The sequence below is a fragment of the Drosophila persimilis genome, unplaced genomic scaffold (genome assembly GCF_003286085.1).
Source record: "Drosophila persimilis strain 14011-0111.01,24,50 unplaced genomic scaffold, DperRS2 tig00000002-arrow-pilon, whole genome shotgun sequence".
In the NCBI taxonomy this organism is placed as follows: domain Eukaryota; kingdom Metazoa; phylum Arthropoda; class Insecta; order Diptera; family Drosophilidae; genus Drosophila; species Drosophila persimilis.
The window spans coordinates 21,210,238-21,228,530 of NW_020825289.1; the positions used below are offsets into that span (position 1 = coordinate 21,210,238).

Genomic DNA, 18,293 nt, shown 5'->3' on the forward strand with positions numbered 1-18,293 from the left:
GTTCTGCCTCAACATTCAGGAACCATTTATTAGTTTTCGACATGGAAAACTCATATAAAGGCGAACGGGGCGTGGCAGTGCGCCAATTTTGGTCACTTTGGTGCTCCATTTTCGCATGCCAGGCAGCAAAAAGAAACGAAAAAATTCCGAGTGCAAGGAAATTGTATGTAAATATTTGCAACAAACATTATTTCATTGGCTGGTCCTTAAATTTATTATGCCTACGATATTGGGAGCAAAAATTACAGTCCTGGGAAGAACTGCATTTGACGGCAGTTCCATTTGTGCACATTTCCGAATAACAGTTATGAAAAATTGTACAAATTCTTGAAATATTTGTTATCGTTGTATTTGCTTTAAGGGCTTCCTTTTTTATTTATTTTTTAATGGTAATTAACGCTTGTTGGCAAAAGCATTTTTCCTCTCTTTTTCAGAGTGGGGCCTCATAAATTATGATGTAAAAGTGGAAAAGGGAAATAGAGGGAGAGTTGGAGAGTTGGATGCTGCCCCGTTTGCTGCTCTTTGGCTGTTTGGCTCTTTGGCGCTCTGCCTGCGGTTTCCGTGGGAGGTGCCGCTTCATTTGCCTGCTTTCCTTGGCCCTTCGGTCCATGGGGCCTTGGGTCCTTGGGTCCTTGGGTCCCGGAGTTGGCTGTGGTCCTCGCACTTAGCCAAAGTCAATGCGCGTAAAAAATCACCCGCCCTACTGTTCGCCTCCTTCGTTTGTTTATCTCTTTTTTATACACTTTTCGAATGTCTATTGGGTTCCGGTTTCTATTTTGCTGGCTCTGCTATTTCATTCTCCCATTCTCTCTTTCGGCTTGGTCTGTTTGTTTGTTTTTTTTTTAATGACTGGCAAGGAGCTTAAAGCCCATTATCCTTATTTATGCCTGCGTAATTGGCTCCTAGAAAGCTGTTGTTTTTGATTTTTATTGGCGCGTGATTTCTTGTAATTTGTTGTAATTTTGTCAACGTTTTGCTTTTGTTTCGCTTTGGCTTCGTTTTTGTTTCGCCTTCGCTTCGTTTCGTGTTGCGGATAAATCGCTATCTCGAGGATAGCCCGGATCCGTGCCTTATCTGCAGCTGCAGCTGCAGCTGCAGCCCACACACTTACCTTCTTGCTGGAGTGCTGGTAGTAGCGCCGCGGATGCAGCGCACACATGTAGCGGTCGACGGCCATGCAGACGAGTATCACGGCGCTCTGCTGCGAGAGCGCCCCGCGCAGCAGGGCCTAAGGGAAGCGAAGAGGCGAGAGGTTAGATGGTTTTCAATTTTATAATGCAATATATTTATAGTACATAGAAATTGCACGTTGTTCCCTTTCGCATTCGCAAGTACCGCGGAAAAACTGATGAAAATACTTGCACTGGAATTTGCTCATCCTTTCAGATACCCGCACCATACTTCTGTATGATTTGTATTGATTGTATTAACCATAACGCCAAAAGCCATAAGCTTTGCACGCACAAATCGCATCCCTAATTGCCTGTATCTGTGTCCTCTAATTACCCATCACAGGACATTGTGTGGCAGTGGGTTAGTTGGCCGCACTGGACGGCACATTATTGTATTTCCGACCATCTCCACCTGTTGTTGGACACTCGCTCACTCACTCACTCACTCACTCACCTGTATCTGACAGAAGATCTCGCCATATGGCCAGCAGTGGAACAATGCCGGCATTAGCCCAAACGGTGTAATTAGCAGGCCAATTGTCAGGTCATTCAGTGCCAGAGAGGTGAGTAGATAACGTGGCTTAAATGGTACATAAACGGATTATTTGGGGTTGCCACAGGCACAGGCACAGGCACAGGATGGAGGGACATGGACATGGACCCTCACCTGTTGGTGAATGTAGGCGGCATAGCGACGGTTGTTTATGACAAAAATGACCAGACAATTGGCACCGATGACGCCCAGTGTGAGGACCAGAATGAGGACCGCCTCGATGGTCTCCGCAATGCCGATGTGCGCGATGAAGTTGTGGCCCGAGTAGCGGGGATGCGAGCAGCTGGAGTTCTTCACGGCGGGTGCAACCAGTAGTGTGCCAGTCTTCAGATCCATCGCAAAGCTGAAAAGATGGATGAGAATGGCTGAAAAACTCTAGTCTGCAAAACTCTGAAAGGGGCTTAAATATTGCCTCGCGCTTAGTTCGTATTTGATTGCCTTTTCGGCCCCGAAAGGCACAAAAGCCAGCCGTCGAGCGGGCGAGCGACGAGCGATGCGCCTTCCGTATCCGTTCGCCCCGTCGTTGCGTTTCCCCTTTTTCCGCAGCGAGAAATGCAAAATGGCGACAATTTGTTACGCCATAATCAAGTCAAAGCATGTGAAAGCGACGCCGCACGCTGACAATTTATCAGACAGGGCGGAGTAGAGCAGAGCAGGACAGAGAATGGCGGATAGGATGCGGGCCCGGTCCTGCGGCCGGTTCTCGCATGACGTCGATGACATCTACACGAAACCGCAATGTTGTCACTCCAAAGAGCAGCCACAGCACTCGGTCTCTGCACCAGGAACAATGGCGAACAACGGCCCGGCCCGGACCGGCCCGGCCCGTCCCCCAATATGGCGGCACTTCCTTCCTGGCCCAAAAACAGCACACTGACATAATGAAACTTAACAGGATAATTGGATGAGTTTGAGAGATCCCTCGGGTTTCGTTTCGCTCCCTCCGTCTTTGTTTTAGTACTCATTCGCGATAAATCAAAAGAAAACTCGCATCACCCATCCTCCCATTCTCCCTTGCTCCCTTGCTCCCTTCCTGCCTGCCTGCCTGACGGTCCATCTGTTTTGCCAGCCTGCCAGACGTTGATGTTGATGTCTCTCTCTCGATCTCCCTCTTTGGTGGTACGTATACGTATCTCTTTGCGGACCTCTGTATATCTGAATGGTTACGTCTTCGTCTCTGGAATGACACTGAGAAATGTTTCGGGGAAGAGCTTTAAAGAACAGCTTTCACTCTGTCGCTCTGTCGCTATTTGCATCATTTGTTTGTTGTCGCATTCCTTATTAAGTTTCGCCACGCATACGCATATCCACGTCGCACAGTCTGCTTCTGCCATATCCCAGAGCTCCAAGGATATGGGCGGCGCGCCTTGATTTATAGTGCCTCGTCGGCCGTCTGTGGGTCGCCAGAGAGTCGGCCGAGAGTCGGCACAAATCACCGTATGATATATAACCGAACTGGAAAACATTAAGCCCCTTCGACTAGTGGATTTAGTACGCTAATGTGGCGGTGGGGGTGCGGGTGGGGGATGGCTCTGTCCCTCCCTCCCTGTCTCCCAGCGCTGTCCGAGAGATTGTCCTATCCGCACTATTAAGTTATCTGTGGCTCATAACTTAACCCCAGCCTTGGCCTCAGCTTCAGCCTCAGCTTCAGGTTTTTCCATTATCAAAGCGGTGATAAATCTTCAATTTAGTCCGAATCAATTAGGAATTTGGAAGTGGCTGAGGTAGCAGTTGTCCCATCGAAACAGGACACTATGTGTGTGTGTGTGTGGGAAAACCAATTTAAATTTTCAGAGTAATGAAAATGGGGACATTCGCTTAATTCCTCGTATTGTTAAGTCTGGCGTAATCGAAGAGTTGCAACTGCAACCCGAAACCGAAGCACACACACGGAAATAGAGGAGAAGTCCTTTCCAGCTGCTGCGCTGATGGGGAAAAAGGAAACCGAATCCAGGACTCAAATGCCAGACCGCGTAATTGTTTTAAAATTCACAGCGAAAATGGCAATGAAACGCGGAGGAAGCGCTAACGGCGCCATTATCATCGTAAAAACCCAATGGAAACCCATCGATGGGTCACGTGGCAAATGCCATTAAAATAAACGAAATTTCCATACGAAATTTGAGGACAGTGCAGCAACAGCAGCAGTGGCAGTGGCAGTGGGAGTGGCAGTGGCAGCAGTGGTTACAATGCTTCATAGAAGAGACGGAGAATCGACAAAAGACAAATGCAGAATAAATAATTTAGTTGCCGGATTAGAGAGCCGCAATCCGCTTTTGAATTTACACTCAAGTTACTTCCATTAGTGGCGTTGAACGGCAGAGCTATTGCATATCATTAGGAGCCGCAGAAACATCACCAGCAGCAGCCGCAGTTGCTGATGCAGCAGACACGCCATGCCATGCCACGCCACCTCACACCACCCAGCGTGCCGCCCACACAGCGCCCACAGGAGCTCTCGTTGCCTGGCATAATCCGGGCTTTAAGTTATAGCAGTAACTTGGCACGGGCTCTGGCACCAGCGGATGACAACTCGCTGCGCTTTAGCCGCTTTATTGTTGCCTGCCAAATGATAAAGAAATAAAAGTCCTACCTCCTGCGCATAGGAGTGGACTGCAAGGACTTGTTCCCCTGCCCGAATTTCGGCTGCGCATAAAAAACAATGGCCACCAGGAGCCACCGGAGCAGGAACACGGCACGGACGCACACTGCAGCATGTGGGACAGGAAGGAAGGACACCGATTCGGAATTCACCCAAAGGATGTGTGTGTGGGTGTGTGTTTGGGGGTCCTCTATGCGTGCGTGTTAATGCACAAAACCCCCCGAAAGGAGGCAACTCCTGCCTGACGATGCATTTCATTTCATGCACATTTACACGCAGCTCCTGCAGAAGGACCATATAAGGTTGCTGCTCCTGTTTTGTCCTTAAGCCAACGCTGACAGGCCACAATGTGCGTGTGGCACAGAGTGTGTGTTTCAGATGCAAATTTGCTGGCAACGAGCTGCTTTTTTGCAGCATGCAACCAGCTCTCTGGCTTATTTATAAGATTTGCCCGCCGGCAGCACACTTCGCACATGGGTCAAAGCTGATTCCGTTTGACAAAACGCCCAAGTCGGGGACGGGGCCAGAGACAGAGACAGAGACAGAGACAGAGCCAGGAACAGAGCACGAGCCACACCCGTTGACTGATTGCCCTGGTTTGTTGGGGCATGGCAAGTGCTTAGAGCGAATTTGTGGTCGAGTGCAGAGTCTGCAGGATCCAGAGACCATCCAGCATGCAGCATCCATGCAGCAGCCAAGGATGAAGCGCATTCAGCCGAAGAATGAAAGGCAATGGCGTAAATCGACTAGTTATTGCCACAGATTGCCTTGGTTGGGTTGTTCGGGGTTAATTAACTTCGTTGAAAGGCAGTGCCACCAGGCCTCGCAACACAAGCAGCAGATGCGCTAATTGATGTCCTCCTGCCACTGATCCTGTCACTGAAAAGTGGAAATTTATTCAAGGCCAACCTGTCGCACACGAAATACGAAATGCGAAATGAATTTTCCCCAGAAGTTGTCGTTTCACGTGTCAACAGTGGCTGCCAGAAGTGTGTGTTTACTTTTGAATAATAAGCATTTAATTTCTGAAGACAGCTTGCCTTGGAAGATGGTTGATATTTCAACGATAAATATCTGACATTCCGCCCTTGGAATTCCAATTAAAACTCACTTCATTTGCTCAAGTGTGTGTTAATTATTATTACTTAAATACATTGCACAAATATGTGCATTGTATTATCTGCACAGGCTCCTTAGGCCAACGAAAGCACTTCCTTTACGAAAAGTTTTCATTTAATATTCCCCCTCAATTACAACGTACGTGAAAACTTTTGACAAGCAGCTCCTTTGTGCTGCAGTCGATGCAAATTAACCAACATTATGTCTGCATAATGGCAGTACGTGCCCTTAGACCTCCCCCCTCCCCCTCCCCCTCCCCCTTCCACCTTTTGCATTGCCTTGGCGCGGGGCGGCACATAAATCAGGCTTAATATGAATTATTGATTCAGATTCAATATAATCCAAATATAGTAATGCAGATTAAAAGAATTTGAATGGAAGCTCAAGCCTCCGCTCCAGACACTCGCCCACCCACCCACTAGGCATGCCAAGGGAAGCACGCCTCCGCAGGCATGTGTGGATATAGGCCTCCACCATTCACACACCCCCCATAAATGGGGGGCGGGAGCTGGGCTGAAAAGTTGTTTAACCCCGAAAACGGTGCAAACGGAATTTAATAAATACGTGCACGGCATTTGTGATTCTGTTTCGCTCGCTAAAAGCTGCTAAAAACAAAAAAATAAACGAACAACTTTCCAAAATAATCGCCCGCTTGGCTGCAATTAAAGAGCTTCCCGCCGCAGCCATAAACCGAATCCCCAAAGGATCCCCTTTCTCCGCTCTCCGCTCTCCCTTTCAGCTTGTGCGTGTGTGTGTGTGTGTGTGTGTGTGTGTTTGGAGGAACTTTTCCGTTTGCCATATGCGTTATCACGTACACATAAAAATGGCGTAAATGTTTTCGAAAGTTGCATCAAACTTGCTATGAAGTATGCGCCATACACACCGAAATCGCATGAAATCAGCAGACAATGGACCATGGAACCCATTCCCCCCTCCCCCCCTCCCCGATCACCCATCACCCAGCCCCCTGCCCACAAACAGAAGACAGCCATAGGATGTGCAGGGCACGTTTAAAAGTCAAAAGAAATTAGAGGCAACATTTGAAGGTTTCTTGGAAGAGAATGGATGAAGCAAATTTAGAAGAAATGTGATAGGAATACTGCAAACATTGAAAAAGGGTATATGGAGAGAGCAACGAGACTGCAGGCCTTTCCATTCTTCTCCCCCTACTCTCTAACTATGTAAGTCCAGACTTTTCCTTAGATCTCATTTCCATTACATTATTAATCTGGTTCTTTGCTGCGACAGAGAAATCCTTGTCTTTGAGCCGCATGGGTGGGGATGGGTGGGGTTACACATGTTACGTTTTCAAGTACGAAACAAGAGGAGCTTCCTCTGATGGTCTACTTTTCCAGGCTCCCTCCCTCCTGCCGTGGTTTGTCTTCCTTTGGCGGCAGGTGCATGCCACATGCTGCATGGTGCATGCGAAGGCGGCTGCAGAGGCTGAGTTGGACCGTGTTGAGTAGTCGGTGCATGTAATTATAGTAAGCCTTTTGGCGTTTTTCGATTCGAGACTTTGAAGTTCCTGTTTGACGAAAGACCAAAAGAGATTATGGCCAACGAGGGATGGGGATGGGGATGGGGATGGCGATGGGTATGGTTAATTAGTGCTCAATCGGAAGGTGTTTGCCATTCAACTTGACTGCGGGGCCGCGGATATTAATGCAAAGAGACTGGCACCCGCAGCGAGTTCTCATTAATTATGTGGATTGATGTACGGATGGCCCCACACCTCCTACTACTACTGCTACTACTCCCACTCATGAGGATCATGCGGATTATGCCGTAGGGGTCCTAATGATGCCTGATTGGATGCGTCCTCTTAGACACACTTGGCTGTAATCACGACATCCAGCGCCGATGCACAGACTTTAAGTCGGAGGCTCAAGGAGCTTGTGTAATTGATGTTTAATTGGAAAGTAATTAAAATTAATAATTCATTAAATGTGAGTGGAAAATACCAGCTGGCTTTTGTTGCCTGGAACAATGGAGGTCTTTCCGCGCTTTCCCCAGAAACAATGGACATAGTTCCATGAAACCGAGTCGAACAATGCATCGTCGCATACGCCATATTTTCCCTGGTGCCGATATAAATATTTGTTTTAATTACTTTTGGCATTGCAAAGGAGTTAAAAGAACGAAATATTGCGGTCACCGTGACTGCGACTGGGTAGGACACTGTTTCTTCGCTTCATTTGATTCCCAGATCCAATGTGTGGCAATCAGTGTCCCATATGTATGTATGTATATGTTTTTCTCTTCCTTAAACGACTCCCCATTTGTAACTTTTGGCAGCAGTTTTAATCACAGCCGCTATGGAACTAATTAAGGGCAACACATGTTGAACGATCGGGCATGTTGATGAATGCCCCAAAATGAGCCAACCGGGCAGACCATTACTCATCTGAATGTGCTGAATGGACATGATTCCGTCCGACTGTACGAGTATGAAGGCAGTTTGCAACTCACTTAACAGATCATTTATGAGACCTGCCTGACAATTTTCATGTCAGCTGCGTTTTCAGCGAATTAAAAGTTTAACAAAAATTTGTATTTGCTATTTCGTTTCTCATTTTTGGTGGTTTTACCATAAGCTGGGAGGCATACCAATGACAGACCTGGAATCCGCTTTGCAACCAATTTTAATTCCATCCTAATGAGCCCACACAAAGGAGTGGCATCAATGAGTCTCATGTTTTCCTATCGAATTGCGTTTTCCCCATTTGCCAACAGCCATTTTGATAATGCTCGAGTGTCTGTCGTCTATGAAAACAGCCGCAGGACTGTGCCACTCGTACGATATGCAATTTCACGTCTCATCTCTCGTCAGACGTGGACGGGAGACAGCTGCCTGATGCAGACATCTGCGAAGGCGTATCTGTATCTGCATTTCAATTAGGCCTTAGGGCTCGTCTGATGCCTGATGCCCGATCCCCGATCCCTGATCCCTGTTCCCTGTTTCTGTATGCTCCCGCAGTTGACTTCACAGTCCGTTGGACTATTCGTTTTTTCATTATTAATAACACTCGAATATTCATTAAAAGTCAACAATTTGCAGTATTCCGCATGCGTGTTCTGCGATGGGCTCGGATTAAAGCGAATCGAATAAATTAAATGTCAGCATGTGCTCTCTCGGCGCCCTCGTTGCCGTTTTGGTCACTTAATCACGTTATTGGCGCTTTAAGAGCGCTGCCAGAATGTCCTCCGGGCACTCCACTGAACCGTAATGGACGTGAATCGAACAGTCTCAGTAATCCGAACAGATCTGATAGCCAAGTCCTGTCGATACCCTGCACTGGCGTCGCACTGGTTGCATTCGTGTAATTGTAGCTTTTGGCGGACTGAATGGCCATTGAAAGCTACAATTGACAGCCGAATAGAGCCCATTGTTTGGTATTTATTTTTGAAAAGAACCCCATATTTGGTGAACGGATTTTGTGAAGGAAAATGCATAAATATTTGCGCCTCATTAAATACTGAAATGGCCCAACAAAGGCCAACAAACATATGTTACTCCCGACCAAATGTCTGTGTGGCTGGGCGGATGTGTGGATGTGTGGATGTGTACTATATAAAGCATAAAGCCGCGAAACAAATGCCTTTTGCTGAAAGCCAAACGCCCCCGAAAGCAGTGTTGGTACTAGCGACGGGCCAAACACAAAACAAACACAAATACAAATACAAATACAAATACTTTGTGTTCTTCTGCAATTTCCTGTCTCGCCCCAGGGGTCCCATGTGCCACAGTATACGAGTATTGTTTGCATTTTGCCACAATAAATGAATGATGGCAACACGTCGCGGGCCGTGCGATATTTAATTGCCATTATCGTTTAATTTTTGTTGCTGAAATATTCCGTGGCTCAAGTACATGGCACAGAGTGCCATCCTCGCATCAAAGGGCGCCTAATGCAGCAATCCACAGTCAATGGATATACTGCTGGGCGGGTGCATTGACGGAAAACCCAGCAAACCACTATCCACTGTGCGCACAATGAATGCCCCCTGATCCGCATTTGGCCAAAACGTATTTGCAAATGCGGCCAATACTTGATTTGTTTGCTTTTCCCTTTCAGTTTCCATTTGAAACGAGCTTCGACCGTGTAATCGCCAACAGTTTAATCGTCTTTTTGTCCATGTGGGGGTATATGTACAGTGATAATAACATGGCCCACGCACACGCACACGCACACACACACACACACACACACACACTATTTACGAGTATTATCACTTAGATTTGAATGAGCTTTTCCTTTTGATGCGTTGTATGACAATCAAAATGAAGTCCTTGCCGAGTGTGATGTTCACCTCGCCCCCATCGGAGCGGAGGCGCAAGAATGTCATGTCGTTGGAGGGGTTCAGATCCCGCACCACATTGTGTCCCATCGTCACAAGTGGCTTCAGATTGGACACATACATGTGGGTGCGCCGCGGACTGACAGTCGAGCGCAGTGTATGGCCATTGGCATCCATGATGATGATCTCGCGCGCCCCCCGTTTGGCGAAATGGGTGATGAAGGCATCGCCATCGTAGGATCTCTCGACACTATATGAAGATACGGCTGTAGTGCGGCTATTATTTGGTGTGTGGCATGTGCGGTACTCACTGGGCGTCTGGGTGTTCCGTGTGTACTTTTCTTTCTTCAGTCATTTTTCTGGTGTGACTTTTGCCTACGGAAACTACTTTTCAATGACTTGTGGAGAGGTCTATCCCCAGGGGTACTGTGTTCGTTTGTTCTGATCTTTTATTTACTAACAACAACATATAATTTGAATGGAACTACTGTGGAACGGGGATGCGAGTGCGGAGGAACGCCAGGATGGCGTTCGTTCCGGCGCTCAGAATTTGATGACGCGGCTGTCGGAGCGGATTGCCCATCAGATACAGCTCACGAATGTTCTGCAGGTTGCCCAGGATGGGCGGCACTTGGCGAATATCATTGTTGCTCAGATCCAATACCTGGAGATTCTTTAGGGCACCCAGTCCCGCCTCGCTGGCATCGATGTCCTTGATGTGATTATCGTGGGCCAAGAGGGTCTCCAGGCTCTGCAGATCGCCGATACAGCGCGGCAGACGCTCGAACCGATTGAAGGAGATGTCCAGCGTGCAGAGCATCTGCAGGCCCCCAAACTCCATGGGCAGATCGCGCAGCAAGTTGCAGGGGACCTTGAAGTGGGCCAACTTCGAGAACTGCGACATGCTGGTGGGTATGTACGAGATCTGATTCTTGGTCAGATCCAGCTGGGTGAGCAGCTCGCTCAGCATGTTGAGATCCTTGGGCACCTCGCCCAGCCTGTTGTCCTTTAGCTGCACGACGTTCACCTCCTCCTGGCGCGCCTCCTCGAACACCTCCATGGGGATCTCGGTGATCTGACTCTTGTAGATGCTCAGCACCCGTGTGCCGCGCATGTCGTACTTGTCTGGAAACGGCGATCCATTCTTCGCGTCCCCGCCGCCTCCACTCTTGCGTTGCTGCACCCGAGGGCTGTTCAATCCGTCGGCGGGCATCTCCTACAATCAATCAACTGTTGGGAAAGCCGACTGTAAGGTCAGATTCGTCTCGGAAAGCCCCGCAGTACTCACAAGTTCAACGGGGAAGGAATTTAAGCTACGGCACAAAAGTTGTATATTTTGTAAATATCCCTCTACACAGCACGGAGTAAGAGTAAAGACTGAAACACTCATAGATGAAGCTGTTTTAGAGACAGTAAGAGTGACAGAATTCTCAGAGAGAACCGAGTCGGTTTCGAGTCATAAATTGACTCATGTGCGGAGTGTAAAAGATACTTTTTCCGAGAGCTATAGGAGTCAAGCTTCAAAGATCTGTCTGCAGAACATACTCTACACAGCTAGTGCATTCGCTGTGAGCCGACATATGTATGCAGATTACTCGTATTTGATATTTGTTTTTATTTTGGGAAAATTTACATTATGTTTTATTGAATTTGACGATGCATCCTATAATTTTACACTCGAACGACCAATGATTCAGAGCACGCCACAGCCAGTTATCAGGACAACGCCCTGAGAAGTGGCCAGGTGGCCGGTGGCGTCCTGAATGCGCTCCAGTAGATGCAATCCCTTGCGCACCTTGCCGAATGCAATCCGCTTTCCGTTGAGAATCGACAGCGGCTGGAAGCTGATGGTGAAGTTGATGGCGGAGCAGAGATGGCTGCGCACATAGCGGCTGGGGAACGAGAGGATGCCAGCATCGACGCCATGATTGAGGACGTCGAAGTCGTGCTCAATGTTCCTGAGATCCTGTTTGAGCACGGTGGAGGGGCCCATGTCCAGGCGCCCCTCCAGCCACATGGGTGTGAGCGTGCGCGAGAAGGTGATGGCGGCGCTGTTGCCCTGCGTGCAGGCGCGCATGAACTCGAGGACCACCTGGGGACAGGCCTCCGTGAAGAGCTGGATGATAAGCCGGCCCTGGATGCGGGTGTCGCGCACCTCGACGTCGAAGTAGATCTGCGGGCGCAGCAGCTTGCAGAGGTTGCCCACGTCGCATTGGTCCATGAGGCTCTCGTAGCGGTGCAGGATGTGCATTGGAATCTCGTAGCTGAAGGTGTGCGAGGCCTTCGGCTTGTTGCGGCGCGATCTGCCCGCGTCCGGATCGAAGAGCTGCCCGCCCTTGTGGAACTGCTTGTTCTTCTCCTGCTGCTTCTGCTCCTTCTCGCGGGCCATGCTCACGTGCCGCCAGCGGCCGACGGCCAGTCGCTCCGGCGAGCGGGTGAACGTCCGCAGCGTGTTGTTGCTCCGCTTGTAGAGGGCCGTCAGCATCTCCATGTAGGGCAGCTCCATGCCGTTGCCACTGACCTTGACCTTGGGCGGCGGCAGGCAGGTGTTCACCTTCCCCTTGATGGTCGTCAGGCGCTCGCGGTGCTGGCGGTACAGCTCGCGCTGCTCGTTCATCACCATAGGCGAGCGGGTCTGGGGCATCTGATTCTTTCCGACCGCCACGGGAATCAGTCGCTGGTGGTGCCGGTGGTTGTTCTCCAGCGCCTTCCGGTTGATGTTGAACGAGTGCTGGATCTCCCCCGACGGTTCCTCGCTACTCTCCAGGTAGGGATTGCGGCGCTTGAACACCGGGTTCGTCAGGGTGAAGGGACCGCGCTTGGCGGCTGCCACATAAGGTGCCACAGTGCCGACATCTTGGGGAGTGGAGCCTCGGGCTGCCCGCGTATTTTCGCGCAGAAACATTTTGCGAATCGGTGGGGCGTTCGTTAACCAAAATAAACGTAAAACTATACTTGAATTTTAACAAATTATTCAGCAAACGAATCGTGTGATGACTTCTAGTGAATGACTGAGAAGCTACACTACTTTTGCTGTGATTTAGAGGAAAGGGGTCACTGAGTCTGGGACTATTCGAAGGGTACAGCAATCAAGTGGAAGCAGGAAATGTTTGTTTTTCCTGGTGGAACTGTCATGGAATGTGGAACCTGTTTTGCACGTCAACAGGATACCGGAACAGGAATGGAGTCTGAAATGAATCCGAAAAGTGCCGGGCAATCATTTCTAATTTACCAAACGGCAATATTGCAACTCAATTGACAGAACGGAGAACGGAGAACGGAGGACGGGTGGCAATCATGTGGCAAGACTCCAAAGTTCTATCAATATGCCACAATAATGAAAATGGAATCACCCACACACGCACACAGAAAAACTATTAGGAAGAACTTTTCAGACATAGAGCCACAGAGAAGAGTGAGAGAGAGAGAGAGAACCGCAGCCTGATTGAAGTCATAAATGAATGAAGTATTGCTCTGGCCAGCAAAAGAGCAAAAAAAGCCAGCAACCTGAGTCGGAGTCGAAATTGGCATCTGATATTGCCAGGAAAAAAGCGAGTGGCTTCCAGTTTCCCGGATAATGGTATCGATTCATTTGTACAAAATTCTGTGAAATTGTTTGAAGGCTTTTATGCGTTGCCTTTAATACCTTGTAAAGCAATAAAAACAAATGTGGCATGTCCTTTGCGGCGAAAAAACATATGCATCAATTATGTATTAGTCACCGACTCCCTTCAAAAATGAACTCCGTTTTAATTAATTAATTACGGCGTATACATATTTACTTGAGCGGAATGAACATTTGCGGTGATCCGATTAGCGCGTTTTTGCATAATTACGGATTTAATTAAAAACTCTGCCAAATATGCAGAATTTAAATGTAATCTAAATTAAATTGAAAATCACACTTTTGCAACATTTCTAAATGGTTTCGTTGGGCCGACGAGACGAATTGATTTTACTTCTGCCGGTTTGGACGGCTCGTTGCCTGTTTATTATTATTAATTTGCAAACACGCGAAGGGATGGTTGAATGGAGCTCCTCTCCTGTCAGTGACAGGCCTGCTATGGACAGACTTGATGCAATTTTTTCCACCCAAGTGTGTACAGATCCGCTCGGAGGTGTGGTCGAAGTGCAGCCTAAGATCCAAAAGGCGGGTAAACAAAAAATTACCTGTTTCGAGCTCAACTACAGACCAATTTAGATGAGCTGAATTTGTACTCCCCTTTGTAGTAGGTTCCTTCATTCACTTTTTAGGCTCCTGCTCTCTTTGAGCAGAGAATCATAGAGGAGGAGGACTGAACATTAGGCTTGTCATCTTTAGTGGCTTTCATTTGCAACAAAACCAGTTACTATCGAATGACAGCCCAACAACAGCAATCCTTCCGCCAAATCAATGTCACAACCTTATTTATACGATCGTATTATCTTTATGATTTAATGGTATTTAAGGACTTTGTTTCGCTTGCTGTTCATTTTGTTTGGCGAGGCAGGGGATTCCATCGGATTTCCCCAACGAGCCTTCGCCGGTTGTCATCTCATTGAGCACGAAAATGATAATGACAGCTGGTGTCAGGGGAATTATCGCGGACATGGAGTGTTCCATTTTGTTTTCGAAAGCCCATTGAATGCACAATTAGCGAGCACTACAATGGGTTCCAGTTCCATTTAAGTGAGCTGGCGAAAATTGGCAGGAATATTAAAGTTAAGTTCCACGGACAAACTAAACAATATTCACACACAATATAAACACACAACAAAAAATCCGTTCATTAATTAGTTTACTTTTCAGATTAAATTATGTACATTTTTCAATGGCATATGTGGTGCCCGTATAACCAGATCGGAAGAGTTGAAAAAATTGCCCATCGATTCGCATTAATTGATTGTTAATACGGCAAAGATTTGCGGCTATAATTAAATGATTAATGCGATTGTGTGGATATGTGGATGGCATGAATTAAGAGCATGGCTAAAGCACTTGTATTTATGCGGTCATAGTGGGTAAATACCCGCGCAAATATACGAATATTGGAATATATGTATGTGTGTACTGTGTAATCTGATGCATTAATGGGCTCCACTTGTACGATTATATAGACACCGAGCATCTGAAGGGCATCTCAGGGCTCGGCGCTCTGCGCTCTGCGCTTAGGACTAGGGACTCGGGGCAAAGTGTCATTAGGGCAGCACTCTTATCACTCAACAATCAATGTCAGCGCCAGTGGAATGGGTGGGTGAGTGGCAAGGAGCTGTCAGACAGTGAACCACTTGAGCGTTTTTTGTCCTCAAGTGCCACACCACCCACCCACACCTATCCCTCCACATTCTGGATGGATGCATCGGCATCATCATTCAACAAGATTCCTTCTCCTTCTCCTTCTCCTTGCCCTTGGGTCTATTGTCATCCTCGTGGTTTTCCCACATCCCCACATCTGCTATGCTCTTCACATTCCAGTGTGCAACTTAAAAATGTGTCGACAATAAACCCCTCCGCACTCACCCGCACTCATACTCATATTCATTGTATTCACATGAGGACAAATGACTGCAATTCGATCAAATATTGTGCATACACACACATTGCGGGTTCGTTGCATTCAAAGTATTTCATTTAGTGCCCAGGATATGCCCAGGATGTGCCCAGGATGTGCCCTCCTGTGGTGAATGCATCGATAGGAATGCTGGGAATTCCCAATGGATGGCCGCAATAGCAAATATTGTACGGTTATAGCACAAATAACTGAATACTATGGGAGCTCCATTGCCTCCAAAGCCTCCATTGCCTCCAAAGCCTCCATTGCCTCGATAATTCATCCACATTTTCCAATGTCCATTCAAGGCTCCGGCAATATGGAATTCCTCAGTTGTCTGACCTTGAAGGCACCCACCGTATAGATACACTTACTCTTATGAATACATTCCGGCAGATACTTTTTTATGGGCGAAAACAGAAGCCGGCCAGACGCTGGCTAAGAGCATAATGGATCATAAACGCTTTGGCTGTAAAAATGTGATTTTATTGTGTCTGCTCCGACGCGTCTTTTGCCTCCATTAACCGAACATCTGGCTTATGGAACCTGTCTTATTGCTGTCCTGTCCCCCACGCCTCCTCCACGCCACCCTCCCCCATATGTAGACGTCTTTTTATGACATTCTTTACTCCGCAGAGGGCGTGTGGCACTACTCTGTGTTTGTCATATTTTTATGCTTATTGTGGATGGAACTTTGGCCGAACAACGTCATGGAAATGGAATTTGTGAGTATTTAAGCTAAGATTTGGCTAAGAGAAAGCTTTCGGATTGACCAAAAAATGCTTACTTAAATGGCAACGCCATGCTTACCACGAATTACAACGGCAAAGAAGCTTATGGAGATCTCTCTTGTTGGGCGTCAATTTTGGCTTTTATGAACGAAAGATGAAGAAATTAAGCATTTGAGTGTTGGCCCTTCGGATACGATTCTGTTGAATCGCTATGGATTGCTATTCTCAGAGGTATACTAAAATATTACCCACACAAATCAATCAATATTCATTAAATTAAGCGTAAACGCAAACCCAAATGAAGGGCTTTAACTGGTACTTTATCTGCTGCCTGTCCGTTTGAATGCCATCAATTCTGCGCTCCCCACAGGGCCAGAAGACGGTTCGGTCGCTGGATGTCCCAAATTGTTTGAGCCCCAAAGACATCAGTTAATTAATGCCATTAATGGCTTGGCAGACGCTCTCTCTCTCTCGAAGCCAGTAATTAACGCTGTTGAGATAGTCACACACATGGATGGGGCTGGGGGGAGTTGTCACGCCTGAAGGATTATATCAGTTAGCAAGCAGGATTAATTCACAATAAGCAAAGGTGTTAATAGACCGACGACAGCTTTTGCCGCAAAAGTTAGCCCACACGAAATATTTAATCCACTTCGAGGCGAACCGTCCATGGAGCAGAAGCAGGAGCAAGGAGCATCCATCCATTAAGAAGCAATTTCAAAGGTTTAGGGCGCTCCACTCCTCCGTTTCGGGCCTACCTTTTGTTGGCAATGCGAGGGTGCGGCCCAAAAAGGTAAAACGCTGAAAAAGTTGTCATTCCAAAGATGAAGATGCCGAGATACAATTTAAGGTATCCCATGTAATCCTTAAACAATTTTACTAGCCAAGAAGGGACTCCCTGCCAATTAGGTTAATGGGTCGAAGCAAGCGCCCCCTCCGCACAGCTCCCCCTCCGCACAGCGCCCTGAGGAGCTTCCTGTGCGTAAGCCGACGCGAAATTAAATGCCAAGGAGACTCAGATTACAACTGCGTTTAAGCGCAGGGCACGGACGGCACACAATGGCTTTTACATTTAATCCGCGATGCTTATTAAATTCCTGGTGAAAATGTCGCTGTTTTCATCGGAATTTTCCAGCACTGGACTGCAGGATAGAGACGAGAGCGCACGTATCCATCCAAAAAATGCAATAAGACACTAGTGCAATACAATGTTGAACTTTCTGAACATACACGATTGATCAAGCTGCGGAGCTCCGGGACATCCATTGAGTCGTTCATTCGGTCTAATGGCTGGGGATCACATGCATCGACCATTTAAGGACCGAATTGTGGAAATGCAAATTCTACCCAACAGGAGAATGTTTCTGAGACACTCACAAAGGCCCCATGAATGCAGGGGCTGGGACACACTTTCCCGCAACACCATGTGGGTGCCCCAGAGCTGGCTCTGAAAAGCCATATATCAAGACATTGCCCAACAATGGAGCCATGTGCGCACTGCACGCCATAAAGGATATTCAAAGCGAGTAAAACTTCATGATTTGAACACGTGTTAACAACGTAGGAGCAAGGCACGAGTGTTTGTGCTGCTGCCAAAAGGAAGGAAACGAAGGGAAATAGCTGGAAGGAAGCCATGTGGAGATGTGCACATAGATTCGCTGGGCATTCGTGTGGCGGGGCATTCAATTAAATTGGAAGAGGAGCTTAGTGAAACGCAAATAATCTAGTCTCTCTCTCAAAGAGACGCAGGCTGCGCCAACGTCCCCTCCAGGCACTTGGGGCAATTGGGTTTAGAAGTTGATAAACACTTTTCATATGCGTAGCGTTCCCATTTTAGAGAACTTTCCCTGCTGACAGAAAGCCATTTCCAAAGCAAACACTCGACTGATAATTCATATTTTCCCGTAATAACTTTCGAAAGAGTGGAAAATATCGCCGCTGTGCTACTGCGATGGAATGCACGGAATGCCTGCAAATTGCACGGATCATAAATTAAAGGACGCGGGAGGAGGGGGAGGGGGGAGTTAACCGCCGGCATTGTAATAAAAGTTTTGATTCTCGGGGAAAGCGGCAGAAGAACATGGAATAGCGTAGAGTGATTCGAATGGGGGATACTCCTTACCGAGACTTTTTCCGCTGCTGAATAGCTTTGGGGCCTTGGGTTCCATAAGGTCAAGACAATTTCCTTCTGCCTGTTGCATACATCCGGGGGAAAATAAAACATCCTTGCACTTTGTACACGATGAAAAGTCAAGAACATGTAGTGTACAAGCTGGGAAAATGGGA

General features: G+C 47.6%; 4 protein-coding genes across 4 annotated transcripts in view; all 4 read right to left on the reverse strand.

Annotated features, from left to right (window-relative positions):
• The window catches only part of LOC6601276 (5-hydroxytryptamine receptor 1A), a 36,476-nt gene that overhangs the window by 4,894 nt on the left and 13,289 nt on the right, over positions 1 to 18,293 (reverse strand). The window contains exons 2-4 of the mRNA XM_026986547.1: positions 1,840 to 2,068; positions 1,627 to 1,752; positions 1,112 to 1,228 (exon numbers count right to left, since the gene is read on the reverse strand). Of these exons, the coding sequence (XP_026842348.1) occupies positions 1,112 to 1,228; positions 1,627 to 1,752; positions 1,840 to 2,061 (465 nt within the window). The 5' untranslated portion in view covers positions 2,062 to 2,068. The remainder of the gene's footprint in view (positions 1 to 1,111; positions 1,229 to 1,626; positions 1,753 to 1,839; positions 2,069 to 18,293) is intronic.
• LOC6601277 (dynein light chain roadblock-type 1) lies at positions 9,559 to 10,133 on the reverse strand. The gene is made up of 2 exons (XM_002026313.2): positions 10,057 to 10,133; positions 9,559 to 9,995 (listed from the first exon to the last, which is right to left on the reverse strand). Exons 1-2 carry the CDS (start codon positions 10,098 to 10,100, stop codon positions 9,677 to 9,679), a joined length of 363 nt encoding a protein of 120 aa, XP_002026349.2. The 5' UTR covers positions 10,101 to 10,133; the 3' UTR covers positions 9,559 to 9,676.
• Positions 10,177 to 11,085, reverse strand: LOC6601278 (leucine-rich repeat-containing protein 40). Its single transcript, XM_002026314.2, has 2 exons — positions 11,034 to 11,085; positions 10,177 to 10,975 (listed from the first exon to the last, which is right to left on the reverse strand). Exon 2 carries the CDS (start codon positions 10,956 to 10,958, stop codon positions 10,230 to 10,232), a length of 729 nt encoding a protein of 242 aa, XP_002026350.1. The 5' UTR covers positions 10,959 to 10,975; positions 11,034 to 11,085; the 3' UTR covers positions 10,177 to 10,229.
• LOC6601279 lies at positions 11,350 to 12,696 on the reverse strand. The gene has a single exon (XM_002026315.2). It carries the CDS (start codon positions 12,648 to 12,650, stop codon positions 11,439 to 11,441), a length of 1,212 nt encoding a protein of 403 aa, XP_002026351.1. The 5' UTR covers positions 12,651 to 12,696; the 3' UTR covers positions 11,350 to 11,438.

Coding starts and splice junctions, on each gene's coding strand:
- LOC6601278 (XM_002026314.2), bottom strand. CDS start 10,958: ATGCCCGCCGACGGATTGAACAGCCCTCGGGTGCAGCAACGCAAGAGT.
- LOC6601279 (XM_002026315.2), bottom strand. CDS start 12,650: ATGTTTCTGCGCGAAAATACGCGGGCAGCCCGAGGCTCCACTCCCCAA.
- LOC6601277 (XM_002026313.2), bottom strand. CDS start 10,100: ATGACTGAAGAAAGAAAAGTACACACGGAACACCCAGACGCCCA. Junction 9,996..10,056: donor ACGGAACACCCAGACGCCCA/GTGAGTACCGCA, acceptor ATCTTCATATAG/TGTCGAGAGATCCTACGATG.